We start from the raw sequence: 21,993 nt of genomic DNA on the forward strand, positions 1-21,993 counted from the left end.
AATAATACATATGTACGCTAGTTCAGAAACTCGGCTTCATAATGGAGCAGGACACCATAGTCCCCGATATCAAATTTTCGTTGTACTGAACACATGCCAATCAATATAACACATTGGTCTGCATTTTAGTTCTCAACACCTGCATGGCAGTCATGGTAGATTATGAGACTTGTGATACAAAGCTTGAGTGTATCTTCATACAACTTTTGCTTATCCAGCACTCGCAGCAGCCGGTATAAGTACTTAACATATACAATCGACTCAAGTCGCATAAGCAGACCTTCATCGAGATCTTCCATGAAGCTAGGAAAAAAGCTCTAAATGCTGGCCATCGGCCGTACCATGCTGAATGCGCTGGTTCTCGTCCGATCACTGAAGCTAAGCAGCATTGGGCTCGGTCAGTACTTAGGAGGGAGAAGCTCTAAATGCTCCTCAGCTAATAGTAGGTGACTTTAATGCCAGACAACCCTCCCGTGGTTATCCACAAGAAGGACACCAAAGGACAAAAACTGCATGCCCTCATGGCTCTTGAAAATATCAGTTTCCTTATCGAACCAGCCTACTCCACTAGCACAGGTAACAGTGTTGCGAGGAATACAGGTCCCGACTCAACTATGGGTACCAACCTTCCTCAGCCACACTGGTGGAACTCACAAGAGAACCTCAGGAGTGATTGTTTTTTTCATTCACGAATTCTTATCGTATCGCAGACTCGAGAAATATCAAGAGACATTCAAGCTAACAGACTGGGCTGGTTTCCGCAAAAATAGAAAACGTTCCCTTTCTTCAAATTCCCACATTATACTCTGAGTGGGATGGCACCTTACTGCAACTTAAGGATGAGGTTACTAAAACAATCATATCTTTCTTTGAAACACCAGCAATTAATTTCTTACATCCATGGAAGGCCAGGTGCCAACTGCCAAGATGCTGGAAGCGACAGAGACTGAATATTTGACTCAAGACACGAATCGCTGCCCTCAACGCTAAGGCAAAAAAATACGCAATCGGACTCACTAGGGAAAATTGGTTTTTGAATGACGACTCTCTTAGGGAATCTCTTCATATTAAATCTGCCTGGCACCTCTTCCACCACCTCATTGACCCATATTCTACCAGAGGCAAGACGAGAAGAAGCCTGCAGAGAGTTCAGCACGGCCTTCCTGGCGATAACACGAACTTCATGCCCTACAGTTGAAGTACATCAACACCACATGGAATCACGCACCCGTACCATTGTATGAGAGCCCTGATACTCCGAAACTTTAAAAAGTGTTTACGTTCATCAAAGCTAAAGCGGTGATACAAAGCATGAGGGAGGGCACCGTCCCAGGACCCGATCAGCTATTGATAGGGCTCTTCTATAATCTAAGCGATTGCATTGTACAAAAGTAAACCATTGCTTGGACGGCGGAATGCTTCCTATAGAGTGGAAATCTGTCAAGCTCACTTTCATCTCGAAAGCTGGCAGAGCGCTCAACATTATCAATCTCCGTCCCATATCCCTCACGTCATGCACTGGTAAGGTGATGGAGAAGGTCATGCTAATGAGGCTAATTGAATTGTCAGAAGAACAGAGCCTTCTACCAGATATTATGTACGACTTTCGTTCCTATGTGTTGGCACAGGACATCCTCCTCCAACTAAAACCTGAGATTGCCAAACCAGTGCAAACGCTCAGGCGGAGAGGGCCATTCTTGCAAACCATTTCAAAGTAGAGAACTGCACGGGCCCGTGCTAGCTTGAAATCCTGGGCCCAACCTGGCCCGCAGGTTGGGCCAGGCAAGGTAAGACAATGTTGGATCGGCCTGGGCCGAGCTTGGGCCCATGAGCTTCGGGCCCGGGTCCACCTCCAGGTCTCATATAACGGGTGTTTGAAGAAATTACAGATAAAACGCATCCGTATGCTACCTGTGGCATTCCGTTTACTTTGGCAGAAGGCATCTTCAGATGTTTACAAACACTTATGGTAGTAATTACATAAATAGTCAAGTTTTTAGACATTTTAAAGCCATTAACTTATCATAGAGAGTGTTTATGAAGTGAATGACAGATGGGCTCTTTGGTGCGCAGGTATTGGTTTCGCCTGCTATATCAGTCAGATTTGATCGCGTCGTGGTTATCACCAATGGTCGTCTTTTGAAAATTATGAAGTGCCTATATACTATTTGTAAGAACTTAACTTCGCCCATTTGACTCGACCGGCTATTTCCAGCGGTTGAAAGGCTATCTTTTTCATTTTTGTAATTACTGTCATCATTAGAGCAGATAGAAGCTGTCATCATTCTTCAATTCTGCGGCGACATCATTGAATCTTCAAAAACGAATAATCTGAATGAAGTCATCATTACAGACTGTAAACCATTTGCGGATCAGTTGTTTTCCCAAGCGCCACCAGGGAACGATTGGGTCGGACCGATTGTGAAAAGTATTGCCAAATAACAGAAAAGATCATTAGGTGTCTGATAACAGCGTTGATCGTCATTTGGCTCTCCAAGGAGTGTCATTCATTGAGGAGCAAGTTGGGCATTAGGAGAGCAGTCATATCTGCATCCTGCAAAGAGATATCTATGAGAGGAGGATTTTTTTTGCTTGTCACAATGAGTTTTGGAGCTCGGTACCAGTGGTATTGCCGGAAAGACATTCCCGATGCAGGACATCCATACAAGAGAATTCAACAAAGCCATCAATTTTTGAAATGAGCATGAAGAAGTTGCACTACCAAGGACATCAACAAAAGATTATAGCAGTGTTATCATTTCTTTGGAGAAAGGAACAGTTCAACATTGTGCAAAAAGTATAAAGCCACACACAAAAAAAATTACTACACCATGTCCCGTTAAACTTCTGTGTAGTTGCCGATATTGTTTTATCACAGTCTTTGTAAATAACCCCCTCACATGATGCTCCTATTTGGAGCCTGTGATGTATTTGTAAATAAATAAACTATTACCCTTGTCACTAGCATCTCGTGAGCGAAGCCGAGGCTTGTAGACACTGGGAACATGGGGGAGTGTTAAGGCGCAGACGAAATTGCACTTCTCGTATTTCAAACGTGCCAAATGAAAGAAACACATTGAAACTAGGCGTTCAATGAGCTAAATATGGATTTCACGGTGATGGTGTGTTATATTTAAATTTACCAAGAGCACTGTAAGAGAACAGTGCTAGATATAAAGAGGTGTATTTAAAAAGCCTTCAGAGTATTTGACTGTGGAGCAGTAAGTTGCGTGCCCGGCATCTTCTGTCATGGAACGAGAAGTTGTGGGATCAACTCCCATTGTCTTAACTCATTTGATTTTTGATCGGCGTACAGAAATACGTCACAGAAGTCTTGGTTGACTCCCGCATAAAACACATAAAACACTTGCGTTCTAAAATAGGTCTTTGAAAGTCAGTGATCTATTTGGTTCAGTGTGCTTTTTCTGAAGTACCCATTGTTGAAGTTGCACTATCATTTCAGTGCAATATATTACGCTGTTTATGAATATCACCTTGCATTAAAATGCTGGTGTTTTTATAACTAGTATTGCTGTCTGTGGAGCGGTTGTATCATTTTTGAGCAACAAAGTTACCTACAACTATATTCAGTGTATGTGGTGACCGTGCTGTTGCACGCCACACAAGCTCAGTTTAAGTTCAGAAGCCTTATGTAGAGCATTACACAGGCTCCTCTTAGTTCAGCATCAATACTTATTTTATCTTTGAGGTGTCATGAATTTCGCAATAACCATGGTACTAGCAGTGTATTAAATTGTGCATGGTGAAAGACACTTCTTTTTAACGAGCGGTCATATAGACAGGTCTTAAATTTGGTGCATCCAAATGACGACCGCGCAAAACTTTCCCGTGGGTGCTAGTAGCTGTAAACGTAAAAATGAAGTAGATAGTGCAAATATACAAAATGTGGTTCTCTCATCTGTTGTAGTGTGAGCCGGTACTATTGGACGCCTGTAGCTTCTCGGCTCAAGCAAGGGCTAGGCTGTTCTGGGGCAATATTCCTGGTATGCATATGTGAGTATCACATTTTTATTATTGTCTTTCAGTTGAAACTGTTCTGAAGATATATAAAAAATTTATCTCATTGAAAATTTCACAATAAAGTATGCTTGTCTGTGAGCTCGCTGTGTTAATGCAGAATAGAAGGACGGAATATGCTAGCTTGCACGTTAACGGTGCCAAGTGGTACCATAAATCCTTTGCCCCTCTTCTCTGTGTCTTCCCCTTTCCTGTGTTTAAAATGAGGCAGAAGGGTTTGCTCCTGTCCTGCTCAGTAATCCTCAAGTGCCTCCTCCCCTTTACTATTTGTCACTGACATCTTGTGTGCCCTATTTCGAGGGATCTGTAGAGTTTTCTGTATCCTTTCACTTAACTTGTTCTTTTGATTTACTGAAACCTTATTATTTATTAAAAGAGAAAAAGAGTGAAGAGACAATGGTTGCTAATGAAATGTATGCGTTGAACGTCTATCTAAAGAACGCCCAGCATAATATTCATAAGAATTCAAGCATTGCTTACAAGCTTTTCTGTCTTGAAAACTCCAGAGTAAACATACATAAGCACAAATATTTTTCATTCTGTGATGGAGTCATAAGTATAAAAAAACCTGACGCACTAACCAATATTGTGTTGTGAAACAGCCTTATGTGCAAAGCTGTGTGTAGACATTTCCTCCCCACTCCCGACTAATGTGCCAACCGATGTTCATTTTGCAAATTGCTTAGTAGTAATTAAAAACTGATCTGGATAAGCAGGGCAAAGTGGAGTGTGATATTACTTGCACAATAGTTCTTAGATTTTTATGCCCAACTTTTCTTTTCCATTGGCAGGCATGGTAGCCTACTGGAACAATCTTTCAGTAAAAAATACAACAGTGATATGCCATCTTCCACTATCACAGGTCCCTAAACCCTGAACTAGTGCAGCGTACCAGTCTACAAAGCATCCTTCACCCGCTTCTGAGAAGGAAAGCTGCAGTAAGTACCACATTTATTTGCAAGGTTGTTACACAGCACGCCTGTCTGGAATTTAAAACACCTATATAAAACGTACCTTTTTTTAAAATATAATTCTTTGTGTGTAGTTCAACAGTGCAGAGCAATCTGAATCTCACTGTTGCTGGCCCTACCCGTTCCAGTCTGCGATCGGTTCATAAAGAGAGAGTGGTCATGGTATAATAAGACAACGCCTTGTTCACATAACTTCCGTCGTGCATAGAAAACTAGACATAAGTAAAGAGGTGAACAAAGTGAGACAAGCAAGAATCATATAGCAAAGGAATAAGAAATATAGGAATGAATCAAAGGGATCCATTTCTTTATAAGACACATGCTGATGAAGTAAGCACAAAGTGAAGTAGCATGGCATAGGGATTATCATTTAAGGTGCCTATATGTTCTGTGGTGATTAGTACATAAATGCTATACTATAAATCTTACAAAAAACTACTTCAACCTACAAGCTTTCATTGCATCTTTTATACCCTGCAGTCGTTTATCAATAAACTTTATTGGGCATTTTTCTGCATCTAATACAGGGAATCAGTACAAAAGATTAAAATTTATTGCAACACAATATTTTTTCTAGCAAAATTTTGAATAGAAAACTCATATTCCTCAGTTCAGCAACTCGCACTCATGACAACTGGTGACTGAGAACTGAACGCTCTTATGTCAGAGCACATTAAGAATCCCAGGTCATAGAAATTTCCGGAGTCCTACACTACGCCATATCTCATAACTATGTCATCATTTTCGAATGTAAAACTCCAGATAGTAATGATATTCATGTGTCGATTTTTTAATTCACAGCTATTGAGCCACTTTATACTGCTTAACAGTGCACAAAAAACCATCGTGAGAGTGCAACTACACAGAATACACGAAAAGGAACACAGGAGGACAAGCACACCTCTCCTTATCTGTTCTTTCTTGTGTGTCCTGTGTAGTAGCACTCTCACGATGGTTTCTACGACAAAACACCAACTCTCCCAACAGTCAACACCGCGGCCGAAGCTGCATCCACGACCTTCGGGACAGCAGCCGAGTACTGTAACCGCTACACCACACAGCGCGAAACTGATAGATGATTAGGAAAGGTTTTGTCACTTCAAGTAACATTGAAGAAGACTGATATATGAAGCTAAATATGAAAACGAATGCATAGTACAGTGTATGTCTATTTTTCTTCATTAAGGTGAAGATGGAAGTTAAAAAAGTTGAAAAATTTGCGAGCACGAGGTGTCGCTGGAAGCATCTTTCAGGCAAACTAATTTGTGTTCTTCAAAGCTTGAATTGCCTAACACAGTGTGTGAGAATTCTGGCAGTGGAAACATTGGCTCTGGCCACACTCCGTGTTATGAATTTTTCAATCCTTCATTGTGTGATACGGCTTTCTGTAACTGTTTTAATCTCAATCTACCTATGCATTCGACAAGCACTGGGTAACGCGCCCCTGCAGGCACACTTCTCCAGGTGCACCAGTCTTAACACATTAAAATGCAAGTGCTCTGCATAATTTACCTCAATATAAATGCAAAATGTTTTTTTTTAAAGCATCCGCAGGCTGCCGCTATGCTCTTTTAGTCTACTTGAATTCTTCAATTACAAATGTGATCAAAAGCGAGAATATCGTAGCAACGAAAAAAATCTCCACAGAGTTCAATACATTTGTTCCAGTGAAAAGATTAAAAAAAACACTCCCACAATGACGATAGTTTCAGGCAGTGAACAGCTTCCACCATGTTGATATAGTGCAGCAGACGCTGTGAAGCTGCCTAATGAAGTACTTACAGCACGAACTCAAGATGGAAATTCTAAAAAAAACACACACAAGCACTGTCTGGGTCATAATGAAGCACGTACAATGCCTCTTGAGTTCGTGCTATACGTACTTCATTATGCAAAACCAACTACCCAAAGTTTCACTCCACTATATGTAGCTGCACAAATGTTGATGTGCTGTCACTGACGTAGTCGTGCACGATATGGTCAGTGATGGTGGTATAATGGGTTTGATTGATATGTGAAGTTTAATGTCCTAAAACCATCATATGTATATGAGAGACGCCGTAGCGAAGGGCTACGGAAGCTTTGACCACCTGGGGTTTTTTAACGTGCATTCACATCTGAGCACATAGGTCTCGCATTTCGCATAGGTCTCGCAAATGCTGCATTTTTGCCTCCATCGAAAATGCAGCCGCTGCAGCCAGGATTCGATCCCGTCACCTGCAGGTTAGCTATTATAGATAGTGTGCACAAATAATATCAGTGTAATGACGAGAATGAGAAAAGCAGCACAACACCCACAAAGAAACTAAATGCTCGTGAAGTTCATGTGACATCATTCGCACTTTTCTCGGTGACCATGATGACGGCGAAGTTTACTAAGCTGCGATGCTTGAGTGGTCAAGTTCTTTCAAAACAACAAGAAACAGGTCATGATCAACGACTTTTTAAGATAAGTTTAGGTTGTGCAAAGCAAGCCGCATGCTTTTTTTGTTTTCGCAACAATGAAATTTTTACGAAAAAAAACTAAAATTATTTCCCCAGTGGTATGGGTATTGATGTATACAATCTTTTGTAAAGGTTGCATAACTATTTTTATTCGAGGAATGTTATAATTGGTTGCCTGTTCTACTTCAATGAAGGAAGAAAGAAAAGACGAGCTGTCGCCTCTAGAGAATAGCGTACGTGGTGCAAAGCTGTTTCGAAATGCTCATCACGTTTATATGGGCCTGTGTGTCGCTTATTATGCAGGTTGCTAAAGTGCGAACACTGACAACAAATGCAAACTCCCTACGGCAAAGCAAACATGGACTCCTACCTGTCATCATGGATGGAGAAGGAGACGTGCTCTGGGCCACAGAGCTAGAAGAGTCAGTGCTATTTTTTGGTGCTGGAAATGTTGAACTACAGACTATTTGCGTGACACCAGAGACAATATAGGGGCTTTTAGCTTGTACTATACTTGTTTACAATACCGTGTTACCGGACAACGGAAGTAATCTGTACATGCGCAAGCCTTTGCCGACTGTATAATTCTACGGAATATAAGCTACTCCACAGATAAGCTTAACATTTTTGCCCCTATCTCGTTGATCTACCGTTGTTGTGGCACTTCGCAATATTCGCTAGAGAGAGATTCGCTGAGTCAAAATAACTGAAGTGTGGGCTTATTTGTTTCAGCCGCATTTCCGAAGCTCGAGTGACCTAGCATGCCGAAGCCTGAACGCCCAAAGCCTATGCAGCGTTTTCGCTGGCGTTCTCTCGGCGTCGCTTCCCTGGCGTCATCACGTCAGCGCCGCCAGAGAGAGCGGAAAACGATATGAGGATAAAGCCCCTCGATCTTGGGAAAGTAACGACTTTCTCCTCCATGTGCGCATTTCCTCCTCAATTCTCCTCGCTCCCTTGCCGTACGTGCGGCGCACGGCGCCATTTTTCGCCGACGCTCCCGCAGGCGCACTGTAAAATTCAATGGAAGTGGTTTATTTGCGGCAGCTTGCATACCACAGTAGTGCTGAAATTTTTTTAAATGGTGATAATAAAATTAAGAACACTGAGGCAACCGTTTATTAAAAAATAGGCTTCTTTCAAAGTTGGTATAAGTGGGCATGCTAATTTGATAAATTTTATGGTGAGTTGTACGATGCAGATGTTTTTTCTGCCGTATGATAACATGCTGTACATTTGCATCTGATGTTGTTACGCTTGTGGCATGTCCTTCTGTACAAATATTTTTTTTCGTGCTTGTGCGCCAGTATACGACACAGGTACTTACAGCGTCACATATTGCAATGACTTCGTGGATGGCGGATTGTTTAGCCATGTGTTCATCTGGGCATGAAAGTAGCTTTGGAAATGATCTACAAACTGAAGAAGCCCTTTAAGCCCTGTCAATACGATTATATGTCGCCAACAGTGACTCATCTACCACAATAACAGAAACATTACAAAATGACTAGTTAGAACTCTGTTCTCACAATTTTTGTCAAATAAACTATAGATCGGGTTACTTGTGAGAGGAGAAATTTTGCCCCAGGATTGTCACCATAATCTGCGCATTCATAGCGACCAAAAAATCCTATCCAGACTGACTGATTCCGGTCAGAAGTACCCATTTGATACTGGTATAAAAGACAATATAGTTTTTTTATTAGGGGAATGGAAGACATGCTAATGCAGGAATGACCAAAACGATTGCGGCCACGGTGTCCTAGAAAATGGCTAACTCGTTATCACCAGGCTATAGCTTTGTTTTTTCATGGCATTTTTGTATTTATTTATTTTGATGGACCGCATCTCTTTCATGATTTTTGTGTGTCCATTCTCTAAAAAGCAAATCACAAAATAAATACCCTTATGGAAATGAGCACCAATTAGTATCATGTCTATTCATTCATTAATTTGATTTTTTGAACAAACGTTCTCGTAAACGAATCCTAACAGTCACACAAAGCGTGATCGAGAAGTCATCCCACCTAATTGTTCACAGTGAAAGCAGACTACAGTTGTGAATTATCGACGATGGCTGAGGTGCGTGCGAGGTGATAAAGGATGTGCTGGATATTTCTATTTCTTTTATTTACTTATTTATGCACCCTGCAGACCAGCATTTTGGTCAAAGCAGGAAGGGCATAAGAAACGTCAAGTGATTCGAAATGGCAAAAAAAAAACATATATCCATACGATAACATAGGCCACATGCCTGTAAAACAGCAGCAAAATTCATAACACATTTAAACATTCTAAACACCAAGTGAATAAGGTTCCAGCAACGTAGAGAAATTGTTAGCCTAAAAAATTTCATGAGGCATTGAATTGTATTCATTAACTGTTCTGGGAAAATAACTATTTGTAAGCATTAGTTTGCGCAAATATTGGGGCCAAGAATCAATCATGTTTATGGTGGGTATTCCTAGCAGTGACTTGCTGAAGGCAACAAGGTACATTTAAGGCACCTTTTCATGATATAATTTTGTATAAAAACATAAAACGATTCAACTTTCTTATTGTTTCTAAAAAATGAATTCAGCATATTGATGACAACTCCACTTCGAAGCAACGCTTGAATAGCCGAGAAAAAAGTCGCAGCATATCCACGAGGTGAATGATGACGAGTGGGGGAAAGCGTGCAGATGGAGGCACAGACGGATGTATGGATGGAAACACACATGGACGCACGCTTCATCGCACTCATATTATTCACTCCGTAGATATGCTGTGACACCATTTCTATTGACATCCAATGTAATACAACTGGCTACTATGACGACTACAATTACATGAAACATATGACCCACGGCGTTATGAGCTTCGTCCCTAAAAGCACGTATGTTGATAAGCAGGCCGAAACAATATTTCAAATGTAGCATATGGTGATGTTTTGATACGAGCAATAAGAAAGGCACCTTACCTCGCAACTTACACTGTTCTTTGCCAGAATGAAGTTTTTTCAGGTGATGTTGTGCAGCCACTCTAACTTGCCCCGCCACGGTGGTCTAGTGGCTAAGGTACTCGGCTGCTGACGCGCAGGTCGCGGGATCAAATCCTGGCTGTGGCGGCTGCATTTACGATGGAGGAAAAAATGGTGTAGGCCCGTGTACTCAGATTTGGTTGCACGTTTAAGAACCCCAGGTGGTCGAAATTTCTGGAGCCCTCCACTATGGCGTCTTTCATAATCATATGGTGGTTTTGGGACGTTAATCATCAGCCACTCCAACTTGTGCAAGCCATTGCGTATATCTTGGGGTATCATGAAAAGTGCGTAACCATTTTCATTGCGGCTGTTGTAGTCATAGGCGCAACAGCACGGCTTAGCACCCGCACACAGCAAAAAAAGCAAAGCGCACGCTACATTTGTTACGCTGAGTGCCGCGAAAAAGAGCACGAGCAAAAAAGAAAAACACAAGCAAAGTGCAAGATCCACGTGTCTCCAAGCGCAACTGTGAATGAGACCAATCATCATGCAGAAAAAGTGTCTGAGACCGCAAGGACACGAAGGGGGGTGAGGAGGAAAGAGGAGGTCGAGTGTGCGACGGTGAGTACAGTGGATGGTGGAACTTTCCCAAGATCAAGAGGCTTTATATGAGGAGCGCCAAGGCCAGTGTCAGCTCAGCGTTGCACAGTGTTACAAGACGGATTCATTGTAAAATCTCCTTAAGCAGCGTAAAGTTTTCATTAATGAACAAGTAATAAAACTCGAACCTTTATTTCTGGCTTAATATTTGTACAGTCGTTTCAATATAAAAATATTTGGGGCACTGAAATAGAAATATACTGTTACCGAAAGGTCACAGAATCCAAATTGGCAGCAACATCGGTCTGATTATCACGGGCAGCCCAGGCAGTCAGCTGGAGAGAGTTTATTTGCACCTGAAGAGCTCGGGGTCACATGACCCAAAGTGAATATCACTTATGATGTCATTGAAAATGCGATCGGATTCAACTGGCTAGAAGTGACCTTGAGGCCAAGTGACAAAAAGAAGAAACGGGGTTGGAAGACTCTTTCATGGGAGAAACGAAAGCAGGCAGGATTGGGGCATTTTGTAACCATCATTACGCTTCCATGCTTAGTACCCTGTCGATTGAAGAGGCAGGCAAAGGAAGCCTGCGTAATCCTCTGTGGCGCTCATGGACATCTTAGGTGCCGTTGTGTAGATATGAGAGTAATGAGTGTTCGAGGGGAGTGCCAAGTGTGTTGTGTATTTGGAGCCTACACGAACGGCCAGTCTTGTAGGCGCCCTTTTGTGTGACAGTAAACATAGTTAGGAACATGTTTGCCCACATTTGCTGATATGACTGTTAGCGCCAAACTTTATTCATCAAAGGAATATTTTGAAGCCTACACGTGTACAGCCTGAAGTCTTCCTGATTGCCATTCGGCTGTCTCGCGGCATTACACAGTACACGCTTCTAATTTTCGAAGTAATGAGTGAGCAGTAAAAAATTACAGAGATCAAGCAACTTGTCTATATCAACATAATGGCATGCCCCAGCAGCTGGCCCCATGTATACCGGTATCTAGTTGTTGACAGCCCACACTAAGGCACTTAACTTTGGCGGCTTTTCATATGCGAGAATTTTGGCTTTTTCAAAGTAGTGGCAATGAGAAAACGTCATCAGTGCAGTCTGGAGCATGTCTTTTCAGTGTTTTAGACAAATGTGCTGACCAGTGACCTGTACTGTACTACATTACGCACGCCAACAAATGACTTGCCATTGAAATGAGCACTTGCTCTGGTTCCTTGCCTAGGTAATCCGAAGTTCATGGCACGGAATATGTGGCGATAGCATTTTCGACTGAGGCAAATATGTTTGAGACCCACATGAGGAGATTCAGGTGCACAGTAAGAACCTCAGGTGGTCGAAATAACCGCAGCCCTCCACTACGGCTTCCCTAATCATCTCATCTGCTTTTGGCATATCAAACTCTGATAAAAATTTTACTCTTTGACAAAGTTGAAGTGCAGTGTGAATTGGTGCAAAAAAGTAGAAAACGAGGTACTGTGGCATAATGAAGTAAACTTAAAATCAAGCCACGAAGTGAACGAACTACGCAGCAAGAATGATGACCTCAAGAATGTAAGATAACTTGAGATAGTGCAAGCCAATCATAATGTAAACAAAAGACATCATTTTTTTGTCATGTGACCTCAAACTCACTTGACAAGATGTAGCCAGTTGCAGTGCCATTTGAAGCTGATCCCTTTACCAATGACCTCATATGCAACGATCACCTTGAGTCATGTGACCCCATGTATTGAGCGGCAAATAGACTCTCCAGTCAGCTGAATGCTGGCTGAGTAGTTCTGCCGTTTTATTTTCAGCCACATGGAAAGCACTGAGGTCAGGGCCAGCGCAGTGTCACACATTATATTGAAGAGAATGAACCCGAGACCTCGCAAAGCAGTCCGCATTATATGACTATGTAGGAACAAGAAATAATCCTGAAAATCGATTTCGTGTTTTATTTGGGGTTCCGAGGTGAGGGAAAAAAATTGCAGTACCACCGAAAAGTTTTTTTTTTGAGTTCTAGTGCCAGTTGTTGAGAATGAGAAGAACCACAAACTCGCAATATACAGCCCCTAAGCATGAAAATTGTTGTACATCTTTGAGGCCACGTATTTAGCCAACACACTCAAGCCTCTTAACCCTACAGAAGCACTTGAGTATGGCGCTCGTAAACGGTTCAAAGAAAATCCTGAGAGCTTCATGTCGAATCTTCTAAGGAACAAGTTCAGCCAAATACAAGCATCAGTTAAAAAGTTTTGGGGTCACACAGCATGGAGACGACTTATTAGATCCGAGGCAGACGGCAGCCTTTTTGCCAGCAGTGACGATGCTGTTAGATAGTAAAAGTCACTGGCAGCCAGGCGCTGATTGGTTCTCTATCCATGGACTCTCTTCTGGCGGCAATGCCAGATATCCGAATTGTCCAGAAGTGAACGTTTTGGCTACCGTCACCAGCAGCATCGACGCCAAGTGACGCCGGCGTACGAAACACCGGTAAAACGCTTTATATAGTTCGGCCTTAAATATGAATGGCCTCTGACAGGCTGGATAGGTTGCACTATCCAGCGGGTAATCAAATAATTGTTATTGCAGAAACATTGTGTATACTGTTTCCGGTGTCAATGCCTTGTAACTATGAATGAGTTGAGTTTTTAATCATTCTTGACCTAAAAAATCCTAGGAGAAAGCAAACTTCTCCATGAGTGTGACTGCACAAATCATCAAAAGATGTCGACATGATCGTTCCATAACCTAATATTTTCTCACACCTTGGCGTACATTGAGATTCTTTGAATGCTAAAATCTTTTTTTATGATTTTTCTGCAGTGCTGATTCAACTTTAATCAGTTGAGATGAAGTTATAATCATTTATCAGTCTGCTCAAGCATAAAGAAAGATGTTTACGCACTTAGATAGAGGTTTACATACGAGAGCTAAAGCATTTCTGAAACATGCATTCTGGGAACATGGTGAGCGCAATTCGGTATCTTGGTTAAACAGTAATGTGAAAGAGCATATATACTGACTACAGGTTCCTTTCCACGCGAAGGTTGAGTGTTAGTTGTGCGACAAACTTGTATGGTCAAAAAGTGGCTAGAAACCAGTTCCGGTTGTTTTTGAGGCTTACGGCTTCACGGGGAAGAGTTTACTTGTCAGTGAATGCAGCATTTCAAAGTGGTAGAACCCTATAGCCTGTGTCGCTTTCACTCCTGGTTTTCTTCAAGGTATATCTTCACAGGCATTCTTTTTCTTTCTAGTTTACGAGAAGCTGGCTTTTAAGTTAGTTTGGTTTTCAGATTGCTCGAGCTTCGCGGATACAGTGGCTAGGCCAGGTAGTGATTTGGGTACACTCTAAACAGTGCGAAAAACGACATGACACCAAAACTACTTTATGCAGGATATTCGTCGTATGGTACGTATTTGGCTGAATAGTTTCATAAGGCTATTTTGCTCTTTTTAATAATATTTTAATAATAAAGAAAGGAGAAGGATGAATGGTTTGGGCTGCGAGCAGACAATTGTGTATTATCAAGTTTAAAAGACACTCATCTATTTTCATCTCATAAGTGGCCCGACTGCCGTACATCTTGATTACGATAAGCCTTTTTAGAAGGCCACTCCTGCATGATTGTGTCTTTTGCTCCCGATTTCCCTGATAATCAACATTGAATTTTTCAAAGACAGGAGTGTCCTAAGGAGCGTACCGTGTTCTCAGTGCCTCGCTTCTCTTCGCAGGCACTGGAATGTTTTCCACGTGCCATGCCGCAGAAACAGAAGTTTTTAATATTTTTTCAAATGCAAAGCATTTCATAGCACATTGTGGTAACTTTGAGGGTATCTATCTGTCTATATACAGTCGAGCCCAACTGTATCGAACCCATTTATATCAAATTATCCCGTTTATCGAACAATTCCTAACTATGATAAGTTTACATTGAGGATATATAGCAAAAGTTACTGTTTCATTGAACGAAAATAGCAATGGCAACTGATATATCAAACTCCAAGTGCCTCAAAAGTGCCCCAGCAAGTTGGCTTTCCCTCGCGGTGGCAGGGAAAACTGCCGGCACCACCCTAGAAAAAGTTGGTTAGACCCGGTTGTGTGCGGGCAAACACCCCCCTCCAAGAAATGATCCTGGCCCGCTCGCAGCGCTTACAGCCAATCAGAGGCTGTCGTGCTTTCTCCGAGGTGCAGAGGCGGTAGAAGTGAGCGCCATTTTTTTTTTCTTTATGCTTGTGTGCCTGCTGCTGCTGCTGATTCAGCGTGGTTTGTAGTGTTGCCTGTTGGTGCTCTGTGAGCTGTATAGATGCGCTGTCATCAAGGCATGCACAAAAAGGCAAAATTTGCCATTCGCTGCGAAACTCGAAATCATCGATCGGGTTGAGCGCAGTGAAAAAAAGTCCGACGTCGCCACCGCGAATAAAATATAAAGGAGCACCTTGAGTACTATCCTGAAGAACAAGGCAGACATCAGGGTTAAGTCGGACAAAAGGCCAGGTGCCCGTGGCGCCCGACGTGTGCATGCTGCTCTGTACGAAGATGTTGAAGCGGCCGTTTACAAGTGGTTTGTGGACGTTCGGTCACGAAACATCCCGGTGTCCGGCCCTATGATAGAGAAGAAAGCCAAGGACCTTGCTTTTCTGCTTCACAGGAATGATTTCCAAGGCGGTTCAGGCTGGCTTCAGCAGTTCAAAGAACGGCACGACACCGTTGGCAAAGCTGTTACAGGCGAAAGCAGAGCGGCGACCTGGACAGCGTAGAAAAATGGCTCAAGGAAAACTGGTGAGATATCGCAGCAAGATACAGAGCCCAAGATATCTTCAAAGTGGATGAAACTGCTCTATTTTGGCAAATGTTGCTAAACAAGACACTTGTGTGTCGTGGCGACAAGACAAGCGCCGGCAAGGCAAACGAAGCCCGTGTGTCCGTACTGTTGGCAGCTAATTTAGACGAATCGAAAAAGCTTCGACCTCTGGTTATCGGGAAAAGCACGGCACAGCGGTGTTTTCAAAATGCGTGGTCGCTTCCAGTTACCTACCGAACAAACTCAAAAGCGTGGATGACCGAGAGCTTTTCAGCAGATGGCTATCGTCCTGGAATGATGATTTGGTAGGCGATAATGGCAAGGTGGGCCTGCTCGTGGACATTTGTTCATCGCACCACTGCAGTACGCCCTTCAGCAACATTGAGCTGCGTTTTTTGCCCTCAAACACTATGTCTGTACTGCAACCACTGGATCAAGGCGTTATACGCACAATGAAAGTCGACTATCGGAAGAGCCTGGTGCAGAGGCTGCTGCAGAACCTTCATGTCGGCAGGGAGCTTAAGATCGACTTGCTCGGAGCTACTTCTATGTTGAGTAGATCACGGGAAGATGTCAAGAAGGAGACGATCCAGAACTGCTTTAGGCATGCCGGCTTCCGGATGCCTGGTGATGACACCCCAAATTCCGACATCACTGAAGACACTGCAGGTGTTTCCGCCAAAGTTTGGAACGAGCTGGCAGAGTTCCCGGGTGCTATCGACGGATCAACATTCGACGAGTTCATCAGTGCAGACGTTGATGTCCCCATCGTGGGCCAATTACAGGATGAGAATTACATTGCAGACGTCATGCCGACCACGAGACAAAACGACAGCAATATGGAAAGCGACGACCGCCCATTGCCTACATCCTCAGAAGTGATTAGTGCACTTGCGTTGGTCCAGCGCTATTGGTTGAATGTGGAAGGTTGCAGCCTCAGCTGCTCCGACTCGGACAACGTGGAGGCGTGCGTGCTGTCGCAGGCAGCGAAGTCGTTGACACAGAAAATAATCCGGGACTATTTTGTTTTGCAACAGGGCACGCAAGTAAGCCACCATATTAATAAAGTACTATTCTTTTAGTTTGTTATGTGCCTTTGTGTCAAAATCTATACCGGGCATATATCGAATTATGCCATATATCGAACGAGTGAATGTTTTTTGGCGAGTTCGATATACCCGGATTCGACTGTATCTATCTATATGTCTGTCTGTCTGTGTTGTCTGTCTGTCTGTCTGTTTATTTATCTATCTATCTAGCCACCTACGGCTTTAGCTCTCCTGGCTGTTTCAATACTGATATTGATACCAAAATTGCTATGACATAACATGACTGCATGAAGAGCATAAGTGAGTAGTTATAACATGAAAATTAAGACATGTATATCATGAATGTCATGATATACATTTTATGGTCTTGCTGCTCTTGTGGTGGTTTCGTTCACATGAGGTGTTGGAAAACTGGTAAGGTAAGACATGACTGCAGAGAAAATACAAGTGACAGACCCTATTGTGAAACTCAGTCATGACATGCATGTTATGCAATAACATGACTACATGCCACGCTCGTGCTGCACTCACGGCCATTTAGCTAGCTTCACAAATACAAAATTTCATATTATGGGGCGTGAATGGATGCCGAAGGTATGCGACTGTGGCAAACATGATAATCATGAGCTGTGTATCATGTAACAACATGACAACATACCCCGCTCATACTACACTGGTGGCCATTTCGCTAGCTTCACATACACCAAATTTGGTATGATGGACGTGAATGGACGACAAAAGTAAATGTCATGTACAAACATGATAATCATGGCATGCATGTCATGAGAAACATGACTAAATGCTATACTCATAGCACACTCGTGGCCATTTCGCTAGCTCCACATATACAAAACTTGGTATCGCGTGACATGAATAAATGAAGTAATTAAAGGACACATCTAAACATAATAATCACGATATGCGTGACATGCAAAACAGGAATACATGGTACGCTTATAGCGTGCTCGCGACCGTTTCACTATTTCCGTACATACTAAATTTTATATCACGTGACATGAGTTGACGATGAAAGTAAATGACATGTCCAAACATAATAAGGATGACATTCATGTCATGCAAAGCATGACTACATGCCACACTCATAGCATGCTTGCAGCCATTTTGCTAGTTCTACATATACCAAATTTGACATCTAGTGTTTGTATACACGATGAAGGTAAATAACACATACTAATATAATAATCATGACATGGAAGTCATATGCGACATAATTGACATCTGCCTCATAATTTTGGACTGATTTGTAAGTGACATATGAACCTTCCTCATTTGTGCTTCGCATATGACCGTTTCCCACAGTACGTAGGATCTACTAATTTTTTTAAAAGAGCAACTAGGCCGAGTCGGTAATTTACATAACTTTGAGCAGCGCAAATTGCAACCCCAACGGAGGAGAAAGAAGAAGCAACGTGATGTAGGCACTCTCCTATATAACTGCTCTTGTTTCAGTCAAACAGGTTTTTGATTTGCACAAAAACTAAAGATGCATGATGCGAACAATGAGACTGGGTGAGACTTCATTATGCCATTCAAGAGAAGTGGCTTCTTTATCAAGAAGGCCATAGAGGTCTGACTGCAATCACTGGAAACCATAATTTTAGAAGTCTGATATACCATGCCAAAGCAGAAACAAAATCAATCACGAGATTGTGGAAGCTTACTACATGAATGTTACCTCACGGGCTTGCATCAGCCAGTCCTTTACCACCTTGAATAATCAAAAACTTCTTGTTTTATTTTCATATTTACAAGACACTCTTCCTCAATATATACCCCATGCCTCTGTTGTCTATATAAATTAACAACCTGCTTGATTGAGGTAAAAACAGCTGTGAGGGACTCTTGTGTTATGACCTTTTCTGTTCTTCTTCCAAATGGCACCTTCCACTTCACAAATTATTGTGTTCGCTGTGCAAATTATCAACATCTGGAACGTGTTGCACTTGTTAATGTTTGCGTTTCTCACAATCACATGTCATTATTTGTTCATTATTGTTGTGTTGAGGCTTCGGGGATTTCATTTTCTTCTCATCTGTCCTACAATGCGCAGGCTGTTTGGATTCCCGAAGCACTACACGGACGTGGGCAACATTTCACTGGGCAAACGACGCCAGTTGCTGGGAAAAGCCTGGAGTGTGCCAGTGGTGTGCCACATTTTGCGGCCGCTGCGATCCTTCTTCCTTCACTCACAAGCTACAGCCTCATCATAAATGTTAATTTTTTATGTCTAAATTGTGTGATGACTGAATCAGAGCTTGAGCAATACCTCAGATGACCTTGTGCCTCTAGAACATCTAAGTTTAAGAAAGAAATTTGGAATTTTTCACTTTCAGGAGAACATTTTGACATATTTCAACAATCCATTCAGTACAAAGTATATGCCTGTGTAGAATTATGATTTTAAATCTAGTTTTCTATAAAAATTACTGCTATACTAGTGCTAAAGTATTGTTTTTTTTAAAAATAATTTATTCACATTATATTTCCCTATTGGCCAAAACAAGCTTTGTCCTGAAGGTAGCAATAATTCCTTAGTACAGTATTGTTTAATATAAGCCATGTCATGTTTTAATAACAAATATACTTGTTAGCAGGTAACAAACATATATTTTGATGTTTTGTGGTATTAATAAGCGATAGTTTACCATAAATGTAATTCAGCGTAAGTGGAAATACACGTATTGCAACATATAACAAAATTTATTTTAAGAACAAAGTAATTCAGCGTCAGTGGAAGTACACTTATTGCAAAGTATAACATATTCCATTTTAAAAACTGTAGTGCACACCTACGTGCTAGATGCTGTAATAAAGATCTTCTGAAATAAATTGTCACCATTTCTACCCAAGGCAAATCATTTGTTGTGATGCTAACCGTTTGCAATGGGGCGGCATTGCTGCCACCAGGTGAATTGAGTGTTTTGAGGGAAAAAGCGCTTCATTCACCTATATAGCTGCTTCAAACCGGTTTGATTTGACTGGAAGTGTATTAATAGGTGGTGTCAAAAAGGTTTAGCTAAAAGCTTTTTTTTGACGATTCAAGTTGTGGAGTTTCTCACTAGATTGCTAGAAAATCTATGGTGGTTACAGCAGTAGTAACTGTACGTTGCGGTAGTTTTTTTCTCCGTGGTGGGTGTTGGTTTTGACCATGAGCTGTGTGCCATAGCGAGAACTGCCTCTGCCTGTGGGGACGTAGTCGCGTTGCGTAACAAAGTGTTATAGAAAGTGATTCAAGTGCAACAAAGTTGCACCTTACACAAAAGTAAGTTCGTTATGTCCGAAATGTTTATATAAAGATTTATTCCAAGCACCATATCTATTGCTAGACAATTTCTATCTATTTTATTATAACCAAAATTTCGTTATATCCAGATTCGTTATATCGTGGTATGAGTTAGTTTGGCCTAACTACCCACTTTGTCGATGTGATCTGAGGTCTTGTAGTGCTGGAGTGGCTTTCATTATCAAGCTTGGCATTGATATATATATATTGCCAAGTGTTTTGCAGTGATAGTAAAGTCGGCTTTCTAAACTTACAATTTTTGATATCGTTTCTTCTCTGCGTGGTGTATTGATGTCTTAATGCAGAGGATTCTTTTGTGAGTATTATGAATGATGAAGTGCTATGTCAATGTCCACGCAGAAAAATATACTATTTTAATGGGCAACCTCAATCTTTCTTTCAAGCCATTATTTGAGATAATGGTACTTCTTCATTGAACACACTTCTAGGCATATTTTTTCTTGACCTTAAGAAAATGATAAAGACACCCCACAAGGGGTAGTCTGATACTAGATCTATTTGCAATAGCACTCTACCAGAGTGACTATCGCAGTTGAAATAGGTATATCTGATCGTAGATTATTATAATTTGTTTGGGATCGGTAGGGTCAACGTAAATGAGTGACAACACCAGTGAGTCTGGAACATGGTCGGTAGGATCGCAGGAAAACAAGTACACACACTTCCACTCGTAAACACTCGGGGTGATACCTTGGAAGATCAGGCAAACTTCCTCAGTGCACACTTTGAACGGGTATCCAGCTCGTCCCACTATACTGACACTTTCCAAAAATACAGAACAAGAATAGAAAAGCAGCAACTCGAACACAACTGCACTATAAACGAGGCATATAACCAAGCTTTCAGTCTAGCTGAGCTCCGAACATCTCTAAACTCCTGCAGTACTTCTGCCCCAGGTTCTGACCGTGTGGTGCATGAAATGTTAAAAAACCTATCAATCGAAAAGTGAAAAACCTTACTTTGTTTGTACAATGCTGTTTGGTTTTCTGCCACTATCCCTACCTCCTGGAAAGAGGCTATCATTATTCCCATTTTGAAAGAGGGCAAGGACCCTTCTTTAGCTTCGAGATGTAGGCCTATTGCACTCACAAGCTGCTTGTGCAAAGTCTTCGAAAAAATGATAAACTGCCGACTTTTACATTTCCTTGAAACAAACAATTCGCTAGACCCATTTCAGTGCGGGTTTCGGAAGAGTAGATCCACCACAGATTACCTTGTTCTTCATCTTCTTGTCATCCACCTTGTTCCTGTCATCTTCTTTTTTCCACTTCCACATTTTCTGATCGCGAGTGTTAACCCTCCCAGACAACACTCGATGTCCTGAGGTCGTCCTCATATGGTACAATCTTCCTCGCACAGTTATCATTGACCTTAGTACGTACTGAGGACGCCACAAGCTGGTTTGACCCAGAAACATCTTTTCAAGTGCTTTCTGAGGACAACAATTTATCCTGAAAAGTAATTTTAAGGACGTTTTGTATAGGACAAAAGCAACGCACTAGCGCCAGTTCAAACGTTTTTTCGAGTGCTTTCTGAGGACAAAAATTGGTCTGGAAAAGGTCCTGTCAAGGACCTTTTGGGGATGACAAAACATTGCACTGAGCACTTAGATATAATTCCTCAAGACCTTTGCACACCAAATAGATGCATTTCATTTGTGAAAATTTTCTTCACACGTTCGTTTCATACAGTCTTAAAGTTATTGTATATTTTCGCGTCGTTTGTTTTTTTTTTTTGGCAGAAAAATTTTCAATTTTGCGTTTTGCTTAATCAGACACGCATAAATAATTGGCTTAGGCATC

The 21,993-nt window shown here is 41.8% G+C and overlaps 1 protein-coding gene across 1 annotated transcript in view; it reads left to right on the forward strand.

Moving 5' to 3' along the window:
* LOC119161859 (DNA (cytosine-5)-methyltransferase 3B-like) overlaps positions 1 to 19,742 on the forward strand; it is a 58,323-nt gene extending 38,581 nt beyond the window's left edge. Inside the window, exons 6-9 of the mRNA XM_075876881.1 lie at positions 3,929 to 4,014; positions 4,901 to 4,976; positions 7,758 to 7,876; positions 18,938 to 19,742. Of these exons, the coding sequence (XP_075732996.1) occupies positions 3,929 to 4,014; positions 4,901 to 4,976; positions 7,758 to 7,876; positions 18,938 to 19,097 (441 nt within the window). The 3' untranslated portion in view covers positions 19,098 to 19,742. The remainder of the gene's footprint in view (positions 1 to 3,928; positions 4,015 to 4,900; positions 4,977 to 7,757; positions 7,877 to 18,937) is intronic.
* Positions 19,743 to 21,993: the final 2,251 nt, after the last annotated feature.

This window comes from Rhipicephalus microplus, chromosome X (genome assembly GCF_043290135.1).
Source record: "Rhipicephalus microplus isolate Deutch F79 chromosome X, USDA_Rmic, whole genome shotgun sequence".
Taxonomy (NCBI): domain Eukaryota; kingdom Metazoa; phylum Arthropoda; class Arachnida; order Ixodida; family Ixodidae; genus Rhipicephalus; species Rhipicephalus microplus.